At 49.1% G+C, this 19,613-nt stretch overlaps 1 protein-coding gene across 1 annotated transcript in view; it reads right to left on the reverse strand.

Moving 5' to 3' along the window:
* KCNK1 (potassium two pore domain channel subfamily K member 1) overlaps positions 1–19,092 on the reverse strand; it is a 50,873-nt gene extending 31,781 nt beyond the window's left edge. Inside the window, exon 1 of the mRNA XM_039248834.1 lies at positions 18,675–19,092. Coding sequence (XP_039104765.1) covers positions 18,675–19,029 — 355 coding nt within the window. The 5' untranslated portion in view covers positions 19,030–19,092. The remainder of the gene's footprint in view (positions 1–18,674) is intronic.
* Between the last annotated feature and the right edge of the window lie 521 nt (positions 19,093–19,613).

Genomic DNA, 19,613 nt, shown 5'->3' on the forward strand with positions numbered 1-19,613 from the left:
CACTTCATTTTCACACGCCCAAATGGGGCACCCTGGCAAGCTGAAAAATGTAAAGTGGCATCTGTCTACTCCCAGAAGAGGAGGGTCTGGATTTTTCCTTCAGCTTTTCATTAATGGATCTGAAGGAAGCAGAAGTACAGGATGATGAGCCACAGTAGAGATGTCTGGTGATGTTCCTCCCAAAGAGGAACCCCGGGCACTTCAAAGACCGAGGGTCACCGTATGCCGGGCAGCACTGGCCCCCACAAGCCTGTGAGCCCTGCTTGTACTTAACACCCTGCTGCCAAACCTCGTCAACCCCTCAGAATCTGTCAGGATCTCTCAGAGTCCTCTGGGGGCCATCGGAGCACTCAGACTTGAGTCCCCATCCTGCCACTTCCTACCTGCATTTGGTTACACAAGACACGTACATTCTCTGGCCTCAATTTCACTTTGGTAAGACCGGGCTGGTTACAGTCTGCTCTGCTATCCACACATGAACTTTATTATTATTATTATTATTATTATTATTATTATTATTATTTATTTTTGAGAGAGAGAGAGCAGGGGAGGGGCACAGAGAGAGGGAGGCAGAATCCTAAGCAGGCTCCGCACCATCAACGCAGAGCCTGATGCGGGGCTCGAACCCACAAACCATGAGATCCTGACGTGAGCCAAAACCAAGAGTCTGACGCTTAGCCGACTGAGCCACCCAGGTGCCCCTCCACCCACAAATGTTTGTTAACAGTCAAAGAAAATAATGTCAGTGAGAGCAGTGTGAAAAATTTTAAAGCAATATCAAAATGGAAACATTCTTAGGAAGTATTTCTTATTGTTCCCTCCTTCATCTTGTTCACTGTCATTGCCAAGCACCTGTTGTCACAATTTTGTATACCCAGAAAATACTCGTAAGTGAATAAACAGAACTACCGTTTTGCTGTGGACAGATGGGTACCCTAACATCCCAGCCCACCAGCCCCTCCTAAAATCCATGATGGGTGTTTTCTTGGCACCTGCCATTAATGATTAAATCATACGCTTCTTTAAACCAAATCACCTCCCTTCACATCATCTCCCCAAAACTCAAAAACAAACAAAATATCTCCGCCAAAAACAAAACATGGGATTTTAGACACTGGAAACTGTCAAAACTAGTCTCCTTGGCAGACTGCTTCTAAAAAAACACTAAGCAAATTTACTAATTTATAAGAGAATATTCAAGATTTTAGACAAACTAGTGCCAAAATTTGATTTTTCTATAAAGATCAAATGGGACTCCAAATTCTGTCTGACAAAATTGGTGGTTTAAAGGTGTGATAAAGCCAAATATTCTTGGACTCAAGAATTATTTCTCGAATTCCTCAGAAAAACAAACAGGAGGTTTAATGGGCCTATCAACATTTCCCAAGTATATTATGTCAACCTGGCTTTTTTAATGTATTGACCTAGAGGGAAATGACATGGGGAAGAGTCTTAAAATACATACACTAATGAAGTTTTCTTCTCAAAATGTCAGACGTATTTTCTTAAAAAAAATATTTATTTGAGAGAGAGAGAGAGAACAGGGGAGGGGCAGAGAGAGAGGGAGAGAATCCCAAGCAACCTCCACACTGTCAGCGCAGAGCCCAATGCCGGGCTCGAACTCACGAACCAAACCGTGAGATCATGACCTGAGCTGAAACCAAGAGCTGGACATTTAACTGACCGAGCCACCCAGGCACCCCCAAAATATCAGGTTTTTAAAAAACATACTTCCACTATTTCATTCCCATCATTAGGACAGGTTAGTCTAATATAAGGCAGATTCCTAAGGGTCACAAAACCACCCAGGATGGGCTGTCACCTCTCCTCCGGCCCTGCTTCTCGAGGATCTCACTGCTGTTTTCATACAACACGCTCACTGGCAATGAGACGACAGAGGGAACCAAACTGAAGTTATCAATGGATCACTGCGCCTTTGTAGGGGCCAGCGAGGAAGCTCTCTGCCACAGCAGGTGCCTGCTAGAAGCTGTGGAGGACAGGTGGCATGACATTTCTGGAACAGACGTACAGTTTCCCGACTCCTCCCTTTAGAGGACAGGTTACGAGATGAGAGCCCCCCTCCCCCCAACGAAGTTCCGAGAGCTGGGCTGCAAGGGAATCTCACAAGGAAGCAGAGATGCGGGCCAGGAAGTGCATCCGGGGCGCCTTCTGGGAAGAGGCCCAGACCCAGGGAAATCAGGAAACAGTGGCCGTGACCTCCAGATCAACAGAGGCCCCCAATTAAGGAGCAGGCAGCGTGCCCAGTAGCCAGCCCGCAGCAGGTGGTCAGCAAGTGGTCGTAATTGCTGGAATTGGAGGACCAGACCCCTCATGAAGTCCAGGCAGCAAGCCAGGAACAAACCACTGCGGGGAGAGCGAGCGCCAGCATCTGCACTGATCTCAAAAACAAAGAGAGGGGTGCCTGGGTGGCTCAGTCAGTTAAGCGTCCAACTTCGGCTCGGGTCGTGATCTCACGGTTCGTGGGTTCGAGCCCCACGTTGGGGTCTGCACTGACAGCTCAGAGCCTGGAGCCTGCTTCGGATTCTGTGTCTCCCTCTCTCTCTGCCCCTACCCTGCTTATGCTCTGTCTCTCAAAAACACAAACGTTAAAAAAAAATTTAAAAACCTAAAAAACATTAAAAAAAAAAAAACCATGATAAAACCCAGTATTGGTGGGATCATGAAAAAGACGCAGCCTGGAAGCCTCTAGTCCTTCTGGTCTTAACCATCCCACGTGGCCAAAATGACTAATAAAACCTTCTCTGTGATTTCATCAGGTAATTTGGCTGTTTGCATGTCAAATCTCACTAGGTTCGAATTAGAGCTGATATTTTTGGGGAGGAGAAAAAAGAAGAAAACCAGGCAACTCCATCCATGTAAAAGTGAATTTGTGCAAAACACATCACGAAAGGAAGTATCACCTTAGGCGGCAGCCTTTGGGGGAATAAAGAGAACATTCCCTGAGTCGAGTGGGCAGGGCACATGTTGACCCACGCCGAGAAGCTCTTCAGACAACTGTCATTTTGCCTTGGGTTAGCAGTGCTTTCCTTCTGGAACAAGCCAGCGGCACACACGTACAAGCAGAGAACGAGGCGGGCACAGTCTGTCATGGCGTCCTGGGCAGACACTGTCTGGTCTGTGGTGCTGGGGGCCACAGTTGGCTTTTAGGAACAGGGTCCCTGGAGTGACTGGGACAGCAGTGCTTCTAGCCCCGAATCAAAGGAGGCCAAACTAGAAGACTGCTCCAGTTGCCAAAGTTTCTGGAAGGCAAAGCTCTCTCTGCCTAGACATTTAATGGGAAATGGGGAGCAAAGTGTCGGGGAAAAGGCAGACCCTGTAGGCATTTAATGAGACGGAGCATAGGAGTGAGCTCCACGTGTGAGCACACCAAGGATGTTTCTTTAGGGACACACACCTAGATTCCAGCTCGGGCCCATTTCGCAGATGAGGAAGCGAGCAGGGGCTGGAAAAACTTGAAACAGATGAATGGTCTCACCGTGTACCCCAATACACGCCACCTCCTAAAACACGCAGAGCAGACAGATAAGAGTGGGTGACTTTATCCCGCTCTTAGACAGAAGGGAGAGTGGCTTTCCAAACCACCCTCCATACAAGCCCTGAATTCAATTAAATTCAGGGTGAGCTCACATACCTCCTTCAGGTGTTAGGGCACAACCAGATTTTTTTTTGCTTCTAAGGGGAAACATAATGAGGCAGGCCCAACTAGACCGGGCCCTGGTTCTCAGCTTTCCCTCCAATAGCTACACAAATGTTAGCTATCCAGTGAGGGGCTCACTCCCGTGGGCATGCCCCGATGTGGTCAGAAGCCTACCATCCAGTGGCAACAGGAATCATTCAGATAGTCAATAACTCTCACGCCTATTAGAATTGTTTTTTTTTTTTTTTAATATTTATTTCTTTTTGAGACAGAGACAGAGCATGTGCAGGGGAGGGTCAGAGAGAGAGGGAGACACAGAATCCGAAGCAGGCTCCCGGCTCTGAGCTGCCAGCACAGAGCCTGATGTGGGGCTCGAACCCACGAACCGTGAGATCATGACCTGAGCCGAAGTCGGGCGCTTCACTGACTGAGCCACCAAGGCGCCCCTAGAATTACTAATTACCGACAGAGTTACAAGTAAGGCAGGCTGTGGACGATGAATGATTCTCTGGGCCAGGTTTCTTCCTTTTCAAGAAAGCATGTTAGAATGGAGGTAAGGGTGATGTTACTAGAGGAATAATATTCAACCCGGTCTAATTGTTTCAAGTACATCCTTTGGAAACACAGAGCTCATATGCTACAAGCAGCTACGAACCAGTCTTCTCTGGTGCTTAACTGCTCTGCGGGTGCAGATGACCCAGGGGGCCCCAGGGTGCGGTGTGTCTGACCCTGAGATCTACCAGAGCCCATGCTCAGAGCTGAGATGGTGATTAAAAAATCTGATCAATTTTGCTTTGCTTTTCAAACATGTCCACGAACTGATCTATCTCTTGGACTTGCCGGTGAGCTATGGCAATACCGTGGCTAAAAGACCACTCTCCCTTCTGATAAAGTCACCCACCCTCGTCTGTCTGCTCTGCGTGCACATGTGGGTTCAACGGAGAACTCGGTTCTTTTTTTTTATTTTTTTATTTAAAAAAAAAAAATTTTTTTAATGCTTTATTTATTTCTAGGAGAGAGAGAGAGAGAGAGAGCATGAGCAGGGGAGGGTCAGAGAGAGGGAGTCACAGACTGAAACAGGCTCCAGGCTCTGAGCTGGCAGTCAGCACAGAGCCGACACGGGGCCCAAACCCACGAACCGCGAGATCATGACCTAAGCGAAAGTTGGACGCTTAACCGACTAAGCCACCCAGGCGCCCCGGAGAACTCGGTTCTTGAGTCCACACCTTTCAAATAAGGTAGCAAGGAGGGAAGGAGACTCTGCATGTGTGATCATGTGTGCAGTTTAAAAAGATAAAAATCAGGGGCGCCTGGGTGGCTCAGTCATTTGAGCATCTGACTTCAGCTCAGGTCATGATCTCGTGGTGCATGAGTTCAAGCCCCACGTTGGGCTCTGTGCTGACAGCTCCAAGCCTGGAGACTGCTTCGGATTCTGTGTCTCCTTCTCTCTCTGCCCCTTCCCTGCTTACAATCTCTCTCACTTTCAAAACATATATAAACATTAAAAAAAATAAAATAAAAATCACATTGGGGGTGCCTGCATGGCTCAGTTGCTTAAGCATATGACTCTTGATTTCAGTTCAGGTCATGATCTCACAGTTTGTGAGAAGGAGTCCCATGTCGGGCTCTGAGTGGACAGTGTGGAGCCTGCTTGTCTCTCTCTCTCTCTCTCTCTCTCTCTCTCTCTCTCTCTCCCTCCCTGTCTGCCCCCTCTCTGCGCCCCCTCTCAAAATAAATAAAAACTTAAAAAAATGCTTTTAAATCACAAATGTAAAGATTTGCACTAAGTGGTGCCTTTTCCTTGAAGCATTGATGAGTCTCCTTACAGCTGCTCAGTCAACCCACCTTTCCCTGTGAAGAGAGAACAGACTTGGGATTCCGGACACCCTGAGGCAAAAAATGAACATACTAGACGATTAAAGAGAAGCCGGACATCTTTATTCTGAGTCCTGTGCACTGAGAAACCACCTTGAGAGGTGATGCAAAATGCAAAGAACTGTATTTACAATACCTGTGCATCTTTTAACAAGTCACAACAGCCTGGTCACTCAGAAATGGGGCTAACATGGGGATTCTGGCACGCCAAAAAAGAATTTCCTTAGAGCAGATTACCAGCAAGACCATGATACAGGGAATGGCTATTTTACTTAAGACTTCCTCGACCTATTGAGAAATGCCCGTTCGTAACTAACTGAAATACTCATCACAAATACCATTTACAGCCACAGCCTCGTTTATTCATCATCTTATGGCCGAATCGCTTGTCCCCTCCAAAACACACCCAACATCTGGGGTCCGGCTAACCACACATGTGTGAGGAGGTGAAGGAGCACAGAATGAGGGCTTGTTGCCTTGAGTGTTCCCTGACCCATACACGCCTGGAAAGAACTCACATACCCATGCTCCCATATACGGCAGCCCCTTGGCTTCTCCCTCAGGCCTCAAGGTAGGGTTCGGGGTTTGGGCTGTGACATCCATGGGAGGCCAGCCCAGGGTAATCCCCCTGACCCTGTTTATGAGCCTAGAAATTCCCATTTATGTCCACGCAGGGGATCTGTGTGGGGTCCTGCCATGGCTCTCCTCCACCCCATCCCTGCAACTGTCTTCATATCCTGGGGGTCCCTGGAGCAGTTCTGGCTCTCCTGCAGTGCAAGGGACCTGGTGTTTGCGGGACCGCCAAGCCTCAGGGCCGGCCTGCGGGCCTGACTGTCATGGTGCATTCAGGAACCTTCGAGGCTCCCTCCTGCCCGTGGAGTTACGTGCAAACTCCCCTTCCCAAAGTCTCCACCTTTATGCCCCTTGTCTGCCACTGGCCAATGCCGCTTGGTCACCTCGAGTCCCCTCGTCCTCTGCCCATGTCAGCCCACACCGGCCACCCCCTCAAACCCTGTAGCTGTGACCAGGGCCCCACACGATCCAGTGATCAGCTCTCCACCAGTCTCACATGTTAGCCTCCCGCTAGACGGCAGGCCTTTGTTCTTTTTTGTTTGTTTGTTTGTTTGTTTGTTTGTTTTTTAAGGTCAGGGATTATCCCTTCAGGTATTTTTTTCTGTGTCCTCACGTGTGGGGCACAGGGTAGACAAGTTCTCAGCCGACCCTCCAGAGCCCTAGAACCCCAGAAGCTTAGAGCTGCGAGGAGGGTCTTTATCAGCCCTTCACTGTATAGAGAGGAAACGACTGAGCTCTGGAGAAATCAATCATCAGGGACTGTTGTTGCCAGTGACTGCACAGAAGAGACCCCAGCAGCCCCCCACCCAGTCCACAGATCAATGCTTTTGTGCCTCTTCTCTCTGCCATCCTTCACTTAAGCCTAAAATATACCTTGAACCAACATTTACTTCCTTTATGGAGGGTTGTTTAGCATATCAGGAAGAAAAAACTCCCCCTAAAACAGATTCATGATTCTCACTTTTCACTCAATCAGGCCGTACTTTTCCTTTGTCTCTTTTAAAATTTGTTTACTGAGGGGAGAGGGGTTGCAGAGAGAGAATCCCAAACAGACTCCGCGCTGTCAGCTTAGAGCCTGACACGGGGGTCGAACCCACGAACCGTGAGATCGTGACCTGAGCCGAAATCAAGAGTTGGATGCTTAACCGACTTGAGCCCCCCAAGCACCCCAAGGCTGTACTTTTCTAATATGAATTCAGTCTGATGTCATGACAGTCGAACTCGACAACTCCATTCCCTGGCTTCTGCGGAACAATCCATCCCTTGAACCCCAGCTATGAGGGGACACTGGCTGGCGGTGTGTGGAGGCTGGGTCACTGAGGATGGACAGAGCAGGATGGCCGAAGAAACGCTCCAGACGCCCGCCGCCCCCAATCCTCGCCAGCCCAGGGGAACGGGACTCAGCCTCAGCAGGCAGGAGGTGACTGCCAGCACAAGCCGACACACGGAACCAGGTGCCAGCGTGTCATTTCAGCCTCACCCAGATTACCTCCGCAAATAATACGTGTTCGGCCAGAGCGGCTGGAAGAACAGATGTAGATTTAGGTCATGTTCCAGAAACTACCAATGGCGGTGTGCTGCCTTTTTTTTTTTTTTTTTTTTTTTTTTTTTTTTTTTTTTTTTTTTTTTTTTTTTTTTTTTTTTTTTTTTTTTTTTTTTTGAGAGGGGCTGGAGAGGAGCAGAGGCGGGGGAGGGGAGGATGGGCCCAGCCCAGCGGATGACAGCTTGCAAGCCGGCATGCTGGTGCTCTTCCCTGNGTTCGGCCAGAGCGGCTGGAAGAACAGATGTAGATTTAGGTCATGTTCCAGAAACTACCAATGGCGGTTTTTTTTTTTTTTTTTTTTTTTTTTTTTTTTTTGTAATTTTAGTTTTGCTTTCTTTCCACTTTGTTGGTTCAATGTTTTAAACCGGAGAGGGGCTGGAGAGGAGCAGAGGCGGGGGAGGGGAGGATGGGCCCAGCCCAGCGGATGACAGCTTGCAAGCCGGCATGCTGGTGCTCTTCCCTGCTGTTTGGGGGTGTGAAAGCGTGGGCCTCATCCGCACCCCCTCCTGAGCGGTGCATCTGTGCAGCCTGCCCGTGGGCGTGGGCGAGCTCCTGTCCCGACCCCTGGGTGGCCGATAGGTCGTGACGTGGGGTCTCCTCTCCCAGCTCGGAACTCAGTGAGGCTCTGGGATGGGGAGGCCAGGGTGGGGACAGCCTCCAGGGCGCCTTTAATTAACTTAATCCCCTAACCACAGCCTTTAAATAATTCAGTGCCTTGGTAACCAGTGTTCAAACATTTAAAGAATTTTAGCTCCAAGAGTGCTTTAACCTTTAAGTTCTAGTTTCAAACATTCCACTGTGGCTCCTGTTAAGTCACAGGCTCAGGGGGACACCGAGAATTCGTATTTGGAGACAGAAAGGCGCACCTTAGATCATCCACGAGTAGCTGGGAGCCGTGTTATTCAAATGGCATCATTTCAAATGGTAATTATGGCAAACTTAAAAACAAGCAGAAGAAATGAAAATTACTCAGCTTTCCGAGTCACATGATAATTTCACCATCTGTCACAAACTGTAAACACCCTTATTTGAAGGTGATCGACCTCCTAAAGTTCTGAGATCGATCCCTCGTGGGAAAAAAAAAATTGTATGTTTTTCTTATTTGCTTTTGAAAAACAGGAAAGACCTACACTGATTTCTTGGCAACTTATTGAATGTTAGCTGCTCCTAATAATGGCACTGAAGAAGAGATAGATTTATTGTTGTTCTCTGGACTATACAGATTGCAAATTTTAAATTGAACAATTATGTCAAATACTAAATATCCTGCTGTTAACTTTTTAAGAAAATATGAAGCGAATCTTCCTGCGCCACCCCCCAGTTTTCCATACGGCCTTATATACTATTAAATTAGAAAATAATATTACAGCTTAGAGACTGTTTCTTAGCCGGGGAGTTGAAGTATTTAAACTATTGTTCAATGAATGTATCAAATGGCAACTTGGCTGAGAGAATTCACATGCTCCACCTGTAATACCTCCTTTCTCTTCTCTACCTACGGTCATGCTATTTCTCAAGGCCACTTGCCTGCTTTCCTTCTCCTTGACCCGGTCCCCCGCTGTCTCCCGCCAGCCATGATGCCTTTCTCGAAGCACCTCCGATACCGGGACTTTGTTCTAGAACATCCCCAGATAGCTGAATGATGCACTCCCACCTCCTCTGATTCTTGTATCAAATGCCATTTACTCAGTGAGGCCTTTTGTGACTTCCTTACCAGAGACCACAGTCCTGGACCCCTCCCCCTCCAGCCCTCCCCCCCCAAGTCTCCCTATCTCCTTGGCTTCCCACTGCTCTAGGATGCAGCTCCTTAGCAGTCTATCCCCACACAGGGTGCTGTGTGTTTACACCTCTCAGTGTGTCTCCTGTGCCTCTTCACACAAAACGTAACACATCTGACACCTCTGGTCGCCATATGCGTGGACGTTTTTTTTTCTCCACGACAGCGATTTTCTGTGATGGCAGCTGGCTTCCTGCAAGTCGGCCCAACTGTGACACTATCTACTTGGAGACGGCATCAGATCCCTACAGGTGAAGGGCTCAGCCCTGCAAGGCTGTCCTCACTTACAAAGTCAAGTCCAGGCTGTCAGTTCTACTTCTGTCTTATTGGCTATAAATAAGAGTTCCCACGATCCCTTCCTCAGGGTCCATTAATTTGCTAGAAGGGCTCACAGAGCTCAGGAACACAGTTCGTTCACTAGGTCACCGGCTCATCATAAAAGGATATGACTCAGGAACAGACAGACGGAGAGATGCACTGGGCAAGTTGGGAGGGTCCCAAGGCAGGAGCTTCTGTCCCTGTGGACTTGGGGCGCACCCCCCTCCTGATGTGCACGTGTTCACCAACCTAGAAGCTCTCAGAATTCCGTGCTACTGGGATATTTATGGAGGCTTCCTCACGGTGGCATGGCAGATCGTTAACTCCATTTCTAGCTTCTCCCCTCTCTGGGTGTTGGGGGTGGGGCTGAAAATCCCAAGCTCCTAATCATGGCTAGGTCTTTCTGCTGACCAGCCCCCACCCGAGAGCACACGGAAGAGAAGATTCTCCTCGTGTTCTACTCAGGAATTTACCGAGCTTTAAGGGCCTCTGTGCCCGGAACCTGGGGCAGGGACCAATACATATTTTCCATTATCTCCCACTTAATCATCTTATTTATAGGATCTCCTTCCTCCTACCAGACAGACATCCAGGAAGGCAGGATCTCCCAGTGGCTGGAGCAGTACCTGGTGAACTTAAGTGCTCAATAAATATTTGCTCAAGAATGCATGCCTTTCTCGTCGCTTTAGATCACTTAGAGCCTTCCACAGTGCACTGAGGATACGCGAGGCACGCGGATATCACCTTTTATGTAAGTAACTGTAGGAGATCATTTAAGCAACTTGGGCCTCTGTTTCCTTATCAAGGTAACGAAATGATACATGAGGTCTCTTGAAAATGAGTAACATCTTTAGAAATCTCCTCTCTTTCCAGAAGAGGAAAAAGACTCAGACCCGGGAAGAGACGTGCCTTCCTTTGCATTTAATGAGGACCTATTGAGCGCTAGGGACGCAGCAGAATGAGGCCAAGATGGCGCTCCTTCTCAAGGCCACCCTGGCAGGAAGACAGACGTGAAAATAAGGAATTTCAGTCCAGGGCGGTAAGTGCTATGTGTCCCAGAAGAATGGGGCATTCCCATACCTGGCGGTATACAAGATGCGGAGAACCAGTGGGCGGAGGAGAAAGAGCGGGAACAAGTGGGACACGAACCTGGGAAGACAGGGAGTGTGGCCCGCTTCTGTGCAGCCCATCCGACGCTCCCCGCCCTCCCCCGGCATGCCCCGTGTGCGCCCAGCTCAGAATGCCCCAGGGTAGATCTCTTCTCTGGGACAACGGCGCCTCTCTGCCTCCCCTCCTCAGTGCACCTTAGACTAAAGGTCTCCTTCAAGGCTGTGCTGCAAACCAGAGCTTGAATAAACCTCAAGAGGCTTCCATGAAGCTGAGTGGAGTGGGGGGTGAAGGCACCACCTTGAATAAATAGCTGAATGTGGGTCCCCATGCTGCCTAAGCATGAACAGGGGATGAGCTAATTAGCCCTCCTCCAATGCTTTTTTTTTTTTCCAACTGAAGTATAATTAACACGCAATGTCGCATTACCTTCAGGGGTACAACACAGTGATTCGACAAGTCTATATTTCAATTCTTATTTCTCATTTTTTAAATGTTTTATTTTATTTATTTTTGAGAGTACACAGGCAGGGAAAGGGCAGGGGGGGTGGGGACAGAGCATCCGAAGTGGGCTTTGTGCTGACAGCAGAGAGTCCCATGCAGGGGTCAAACTCAGGAACCCCAAGATCATGACCTGAGCCAAAGTCAGACAGACGGAGCCACCCAGGTGTCCCTCGATTCCTATTCCTAATATGCAATCCACTGACCACGATCAGAGAAATAAAAACTCGCATTTTTTTTTAAATTGTGTGTTTTTGTTTTCTCTGCTCGGCACCCACAAACCACGCTAATATTGACTTTACATTACCTGGGTCACCGAGTCCCTGGGGAGCTTTCTGCCTAAACCTCATCACCAGGTACCAATAACTAAATCTACAAAGGCTTACAAGTGCGGGTTCTCGACTCACAAACTAAAGTAAGTCAGCCTGAGCCAGAGCACCCAATGCAGTCAGAATCTGATAGGGGAATCAAGCAGATAGTAGGCAATGAGGAAACGCGGCCAATGTCAAACACAGCCCAGTTAATCTCTTTAATATAAGAACCGATTCTGTTCTTATATTACAGATTACAGAATGGAAACATGAGTACAACCAGAAAATACAAGACTGCTTCACGCAAAGGGAGAGAATCTAGGTCCCTTCCGATTCTACTTCCTCTGTGCCTCTAAAGCCCCCTCCACCCTGTTCTTCACTTTGACCTTGGGTCAGGGACACAGCCCTGCACTGAGGGGGCGTGACCACCAACTCCACAGGCAGGAATCTACCTGGAATGAACAAAGAAGTCAGAGCACAAACTGGGTCTGGGAGACAGAAGCATCACGAAGTCTAGGACACCCCCCAACATTGCCTGCTTTTTGAGAAGAAGACAATCCTTAGCTCCCACCGGTAAAACACAAGGTGATCATAGCACACTCAGCAAAGAAGAGAAGGACTTCAGTAGTTCATGGATTTGGCTACAGTTGGGATCGAATGAGGCTTCTTGAGAATAAAATCAAGCACAGTGCAATTCTATGCCAAAGAAAGGGAATGCCATAGAGGATCTCTCTGTCCTGGACACCAGCTCTGTGGGAAGTCGAACCACAAGAAATCGCGCTGTATGGGGCAAAACAAAGAAGCACTAGCAAGTTCACGTGCTCCAACTTTTCTGCGCAAGAGACAACAGATGGTCTCCCCACCCACAGCAGTCCAAGGAGCAGGGCCATAAAATGACTTGTCGTGAAAGGCACCAGATTTCCCACTGGGTTACTGGTACAAGAGAAAATTACATTCTTGACAAGACTTACAGTTCTGTCATAAAAGCAAACGCATAATCTCTTTCAAGTGATTATCATTTATAATGGCAACAGTATGTTCCAAGTGCCATAAAACAGGCATAGATAATAGCAAATTTATAGTTGGGGGGGGAACCTTCAAAATGCTAGAGAATGATGTTTTAGAGACAGGGATGGGCTTACGCATGAGTATTAGTAAATATTAATACATACTCTTTTTGACCATTAGTGGGTGGAAATGTTTCTAGGATTTATTACACATTTCTCTGCCTTCTTAAACAGAGGCATGTTGAAGCATCACTCTTGATCAGAGATATCGATTATTACACTGCGTTCTACAATAATGGCGTCTTATTCATGCAGATGGAGCTGTTGGCTTGGCATACATGGCAAAGATATAAAGATTCTGTTTCTCGTGTTCTTATATTTGTTTTGTTTCTTTGTTTTCGTACCACTCACAAAAACCAAAACAGTGCTTCAGTATTAGCTTACTAGAGCTCCCATAAAAAAGTACCACAGACCAGGTGGGTTCAGTAACAGAAATTCATTTTCTCATGGTTCTGGGGGCTAGAAGTTCAAGATCAAGGTACTGGCAGGCTCGGTGCCTTCCAGGGTCTCTCTCTCTTTGCCTTGCAGATGGCACCTTCTCATTGTGTCCTCATTTTAACTTAAATCACTTCTTATTTTTTTATATCTTTAAAATGTTATTTATTTTTGAAAGAGAGAGTATGACCAGAGGAGGGGTAGAGAGAGAGGGAGACAGACAGAGGGTCCAAAGCAGGCTCTGTGCTGTCAGTGCCAAACCCGACCTGGGGCTCGAGCTCGTGAACTGTGAAATCGTGACCCAGGCTGAAGTCAGATGCTCAATGGTCTGAGCCATCCAGGTGCCCCATTAGTCAGTTCCTTAAAGGCTCTATTTCCAAAAACATAGTCACATTTTGAAGTACAAGGGTGAGGACTTCACCATTCGAATTCTGGAGACACATTCAGCCCTTAACAACCCTGTCTGCCTAGACACTATGCAAACATCAAGCTCTTAACCCAGATACATCTGGACTCAAATCAAGGCCACATCGCTACTAGTTTTGTGACCTAGGTAAGGTCCCTCGACCTCAATTTTAGTTTCAGCCTCTTTTAAAGTGAGGATGAAGCACCCTACGCCTCATGAGCTCCTTGCGATAGGGGTACACATAAAATGTTCAATAAAAGTTTGTTTTTAATAGTATCACTTTATTTTTCCGATGTTTAAAATGGTTGTCTTTTCGTGACCTTTGGCTTAGGCTTGCTTACAGCCGTGCGTTTCCTTCTTTAATCTGCCAGGGGCTCCAAAGCCAGTTGGAGTTTGTTAAATTTGTTAGAATTAAACATAAAGGCCCCAAATCAAGACCAAAGGCTCTCCTGTGCATAAAGAGCACGGATTTCAGTACGTGGGATTTCAGATCTCTCTTCCAGGTTGGTAGTTTGCTTGTTTGTTTCTGGTGGAATTCCTTTCCTCATTGGCATTTCTGTTCCAGAAATAATACAGTATTGACCAAGCATGTTAGATAAGGCAATTCCAATATAAGTGGTGGCTTCGTCACCATTCCAAATACAAAAAAAAAGGGGGGGGGACAGTCATGTCACAGATTTGACCAAAATCTAGTGACATCCTACAATAAACAATCATTTGCTTTGGAAATGGTGGGGATGGTAGCTACTAATTTAAATGCTGCATACCCCTGAAAAATTTAGCCAGCTAATTTAAAGGCTGCCTACCACAACGCAGAGAAGTCTCGGATGCTAAACTGTCTTCTGGAAAGGTTTCCAAAAGGAAGTACGACCCTTAGCATTCCTCTGGCTTAGAGTTCCTTTTAAGGCTTATTCCAAAGCAGAGTTCGGTGGACTCTTTATGCAAACGGCCAAGCTGTAAATAGTTCAGATTCTGTGGCCACATGGTTCGTGTCACCACTACTCAACTCCGTCATTGCAGCGGGAAAGCGGCCCTAAATGACATAGAAACAAATGACTGTACACCTAATCCAAGTCTCTATGGATGCTGAAATGTGGTTCTTGTAAAACCTTAATGTGTCAGGAAACATTACTTGTTTTTACTTGATTTCTTACTTGATTTTTACTTCAACATTACTTTCTTTTTTATTTTTTTTCATGTTTTTATTTATTTTTGAGAGAGAGACAGAGCATGAGTGGGGGAGGAACAGAGAGAGGGAGGGAGACACAGAACCTGAAGCAGGCTCCAGGCTCTGAGCTGTCAACACCCTGATGCGGGGCTCGAACCCACAAACTGCGAGATCATGACCTGAGCCAAAGTCGGACGCTCTACCGACTGAGCCACCCAGGCGCCCCTTTATTTATTTTTTTTAGGTTTATTTACTTAGGGGCACCTGGGTGGCTCAGACAGTTAAGCATCTGAGTCTTGGTTTCGGCTCAGGTCATGATCCTGAGGTTTGTGGGTTTGTGCCCCACATGGGGCCCTGTGCTGACAGTGTGGAGCCAGCTTGGGATTCTCTCCCTCCCTCTCTCTCTCTGCCCCTCCCCCACTCGCTTACTCTGCCTCTCTCAAAAATAAACTTAAAAAAACTTTTTTAAATAAAGTTTCTTTTTTTATATTGAGAGAGAGAGTGCAAGTGTGAGAGGGGCAGAAAGAGAGGGAGAGAGAGAATCCCAAGGAGGCTCTGTGCTATCAGAGCAGAGCCAGAGGTGGGGCTCGAACCCACGAACCACAAAATCATGACCTGAGCCGAAACCAAAAGTTAGATGCTTAACTGACTGAGCTACCACCCAGGTGCCCCCCTTTTCTGAGCACTTTAAATAAAAGTTTCAAAACCTCGCTTCATAAACGGGGATAAGGCAGCATCACGATGCAAGGCACCATGCTTACGACTGACGGCAACAGGGACTGAGCTATCATTCAGACCCCTATTTACAACACAGCAAAATAAAAAAGTACCAGCCTTACAGCTCATGCACACAAACTGCATTTTTACCAAACGTCAGCATGATATATAACCTTGCCGGATGAATAAAGAAGGAAACTTACAGTAAACTGACATGTTCTTAATTATTCTTATTTCTAACTTCCCAAGTGTTCCTTACTCCTTGACAAAAAAAATCACAGGGGCACCTGGGTGGCTCAGTAGGTTAAGCGTCCGACTTCAGCTCCGGTCATGATCCCATGGTTCGTTGAATTTGAACCCAGCAACAGACTCTGTGCTGACAGCTGAGAGCCTGGAGCTTGCTTCAGATGCTGTGTCTCCCTCTCTCTCTCCCTCTCCCCTGCTCACTCACTGTTTCTGTCTCTCAAAAATAAATAAACATTAAAATTAAAAAAGAAAAAAGAAAAAAAAATCACAGTATAAAAGTTATATGGGAAATGCCTCAGTCTACAACGCCTCCTTTTATTTTTCTACCGCTTTTCCCTCTGAAAAGGTAAAAGTGTACTTTCCCCTTCCATTCACTGCGGATCCTACGCAGGTGTTGCTATACGGTTTTTTAATCAAGGAAAAGTAAAGAGACGTTCAGTGGTTTGAAATAATTTCCAGAGTCCTTGGCAGAGCAGAGACTGAAGATCACCCCTGAATTACAACCTAAGTCTTCCTGCAAAGAAACCATGAAGACTTGACTGAACTTGGACTTGGTGAGATGCGAAGATTCTACCGCAGGCACATCCAGGGTCCTGTATTTCAGAGATGACTAGCCAGAATGGAAACTTTGTAACCCCCGCGGTACCATTCTAGACAAGCCAGGACTGACTGTCCTCACTGGGTAGGCGACAGTTAGCTCAGGGATTCGCCATCGACAGGGGCGAGAAGAGTTAAGCCCACAGACCACAACCACAGCATGCCTCGTATCTACCCGAAGGAGAAGCACAAACCCTGACTCCACATTGTCTGAGATCGCTGTTTTGCTACCACACGGAACAAAGTGTGTCAGATACCGGGTCAACACAAAACCAGAAGAGTTATCTTTGATTTAGGGAATTCTGAAGTTTGCTGGAACTCTATCTGCATTAATAAAGCCAATTCTCTCAAGGACAAGAGTTCATTGATTTGCTAATTTTACACACTTGAGAGGCACCTTTTTCATCTAGTGTATCCTTAAGCGCCCCTTGCACCGGATTTCCTAAATGAACTCTTGTTTTGCGTGAAAACAGACTTTCTTAGGAACTACAATATAATCTGAATACCAATAATAAGACATCTATCCGAACCTTTTTTTAAAAACAGGAACTGTATTTTTCCTAATTAAAAAAAAGGGGGGAGGAAGAGACGAAATCTAGGAAATAACTATTTGAGATGTAAATTCATACTTTTTGAGATTTAATTATCTGCTTATGATGAGATTCTACAGGAGCTGTGCCAGTCTGAGAAAATCCTACCCAGTAAAAGCAAACACGTTCTTTCCCTCACAACATTGTTCTTTCCCTGTTCCGTTCTTAAAATACCATTACTTAGAAGGCACTCAAAGAGAGAAACTTTACAGAATGTTTACTCAACACTGTGACCCAGCTGTAGACTTGCTGCAGCCCAGTGGAAATAGTTCTGCAGCGAATGAATGAGTCTCAATTCAGAACAAAAAAATGTCCTTCAAAGGAAAAGCGCGGGGACTTCTAAATGTTCCCAGGAAGGGACCCAGCTAAAGACGACGGAAGCGGCACTTGGGGAAATAAAGCTGAAGAATGATGTTGGCAAAGTTGAAAAGGAAGAGGATTCATCTTGGTTAGGGCTAAGTTTAACACGGTTTTTAACATTATCACAATACAAGCTAGAATTCGGTTTACTACAGTTTAGTAATTCACCTCCGTCTTCTAAAGCATTGTTTTACAGGAACGAGGTGGAAAGTGTATTATTACTCGGTATCACTTATTATGAAAACAATCAAATGGGTTTAGCCCCAAGGGGATTATAAACAAACCCTGGGAGGTGTCCGAGGGGGGTGGGGTGACGGAACAGTTGTCGCAATGAGAAGTTGATTCACCTGCTACGGAGGAGGGGGCGGGGGCGTGTCCAGTACTGCCGGCCCCGACCCACTGGAGGCCCAGGTCCCAGGACTACACGGGGAATTAGGAAGTGTGTGACCTTGTGCGCGCCAAGATGGACTGTTCAAAGATTTGGTCTCGTGGATAAAAAGGGGACTTCGCTGAACATCCTTTGAGAGACTTTCCAGGGTTCCAACATCAATGTGTAAATATCTCCAACCCGGTGTGTGTGCCCCACTTAGCCGCTGGGAAAACGCCGCCTTCATTCACCGAATCCGGCACAGCAAGGGCGCCCTGGGGCACTCGCCGGCCTCGGCTTCCACCCGAGGACGCTTCTCCATGCGTGAGCGTCCTGCTGGGTGAGGAGTGCGGGGAGGGGAAGAGTCGCTGCGAAGTTTAGGGGTGGCCTCGCACACCTAAAGTTGAAAAAAACTGCTGAATCAAGGTGCCCCCATTTTGCCGGATCCTAGGCGGTCGGACGCTCCCTTCCCTCACCCCTCCTCCTACTCTGAAAAGAAACCGGATCCGCCTGTCCGCTCGGAGGTCACCTGCGAAGAGCAGAGTGATGTCACTCGGCTACTCCCACAGCCTCCCCCCCACACACAAAGAGCAAAGGGCCGAGAAATGTATGCATCACCGAAAGAGAGGGCACCGTCTGGAAGGTGACCCTGGCGCGCGGCCTCGGCCCTGCGGGACGGGGTCAGGAGGAAGGTGCGCGCACTGAGGCAGCGGGCAGTTTCCAGCATCCCCTCGCCTGCCCGCGCGGCTGCCGGGATGCTCCAGATTCCCACCGGACAGCCGGGTGCAGGGTACCGCGACAAGCAGAACGCAGCCCGCGAAGCCCCCCCCCCCCCCGCAGCCACCCGGGCCGAAGGCTTCGGGGACCACTTCCCAAGAGTTACGGGGAGGCAACACCCAAGGCGTGTTCCGCGGCCACCGCGCCGGCTTCCGGCTCCGCCGGGTGTGCGCGCCACGGGAGGGGCCGGGGAGGGGCCGGGGCGCCGGGGCGCGGGCGGCGGGCCGGGGAGGGGGGCGCGGGGGCGTGGGGACACGGCGGCCGCGGCGGCCGGCCTCTACCTGTGGTGGAGAGCACGGTGCTGGCGAAGAAGAGCGCGGAGGTGAAGTCCCAGTTCCAGTTGCCCGAGGCGTTGCTGAGCACCGACACGCCGTAGTTGCTGGCCTCCAGCACGCGGCCCAGGAATTGCTCGAGCTGCTGCTCCGAAAGGCACTCGTGCTCCTCCAGGAAGCGCCGCTTCAGCTTGCGCAGCTCCTGGCGCAGCAGGTCCTCGTAGGGCAGCTCCACCGACGAGAAGACCACGGCGCCGAAGACCAGGTAGAGCAGGTAGCCGAGCACCAGGAAGCCGAAGCACCAGGCCGAGCGGTGCCGCTCCACCAGGCGCACGCACGAGCTGCCGGCCAGGGACTGCAGCATCTTCCCCCGCCGCCGCCGCCGCCGCCACAGCCGCCACAGCCGCCACAGCCGAGGCCCACGCCGCAGACCGGCCCCAGCGCGGCCCGCCGCCCCGCCGCCGCGCGGCCCCGCCCACGCCCCGCCCCGGACAGCCCAGGCCCCGCCTCCGGACCTCGCTGGCCCCGCCTCCGGCCCGCCGCCCACTCCCGCACGCGCGCAACTCCGAGCTCCCAGGCAGAGCCGTCTGCTTGCGATTGGCTCGCCCGGGGGAGGTTTTTCTTCCTTCTTTACCTGTTCCCTCGCAAAGTAAAAGGCCCCGATGATGTGGCGCTGACGTGGTTGGCGGCTCAGGTAACCCGCGAGTCGGCCGGGACCGCGAGGCAAACTTGGCTGGAGCGCCCGGGCTGGGCGCGCGGCCCGGGAGCCCCCGCCCTTCGCGCGCTCCGGCTGGCGGGGAGGGGGGCGCTGTCGTGCGGACCCGTGGCCGCCCCCTGCGTCCTCCCCCCTTCTGTAGCCAAACCCGAGGGGGCCGCGGGCGGGGTGTGACAGCGTGTGCGCGTGGTGCGTGCGGCAGTGCGCTGCGGGTCCAAGCCTCCGGCCCCAGC

This window comes from Hyaena hyaena, unplaced genomic scaffold (assembly GCF_003009895.1).
Source record: "Hyaena hyaena isolate Hyena2069 unplaced genomic scaffold, ASM300989v1 scaffold_319, whole genome shotgun sequence".
NCBI classification, from domain to species: domain Eukaryota; kingdom Metazoa; phylum Chordata; class Mammalia; order Carnivora; family Hyaenidae; genus Hyaena; species Hyaena hyaena.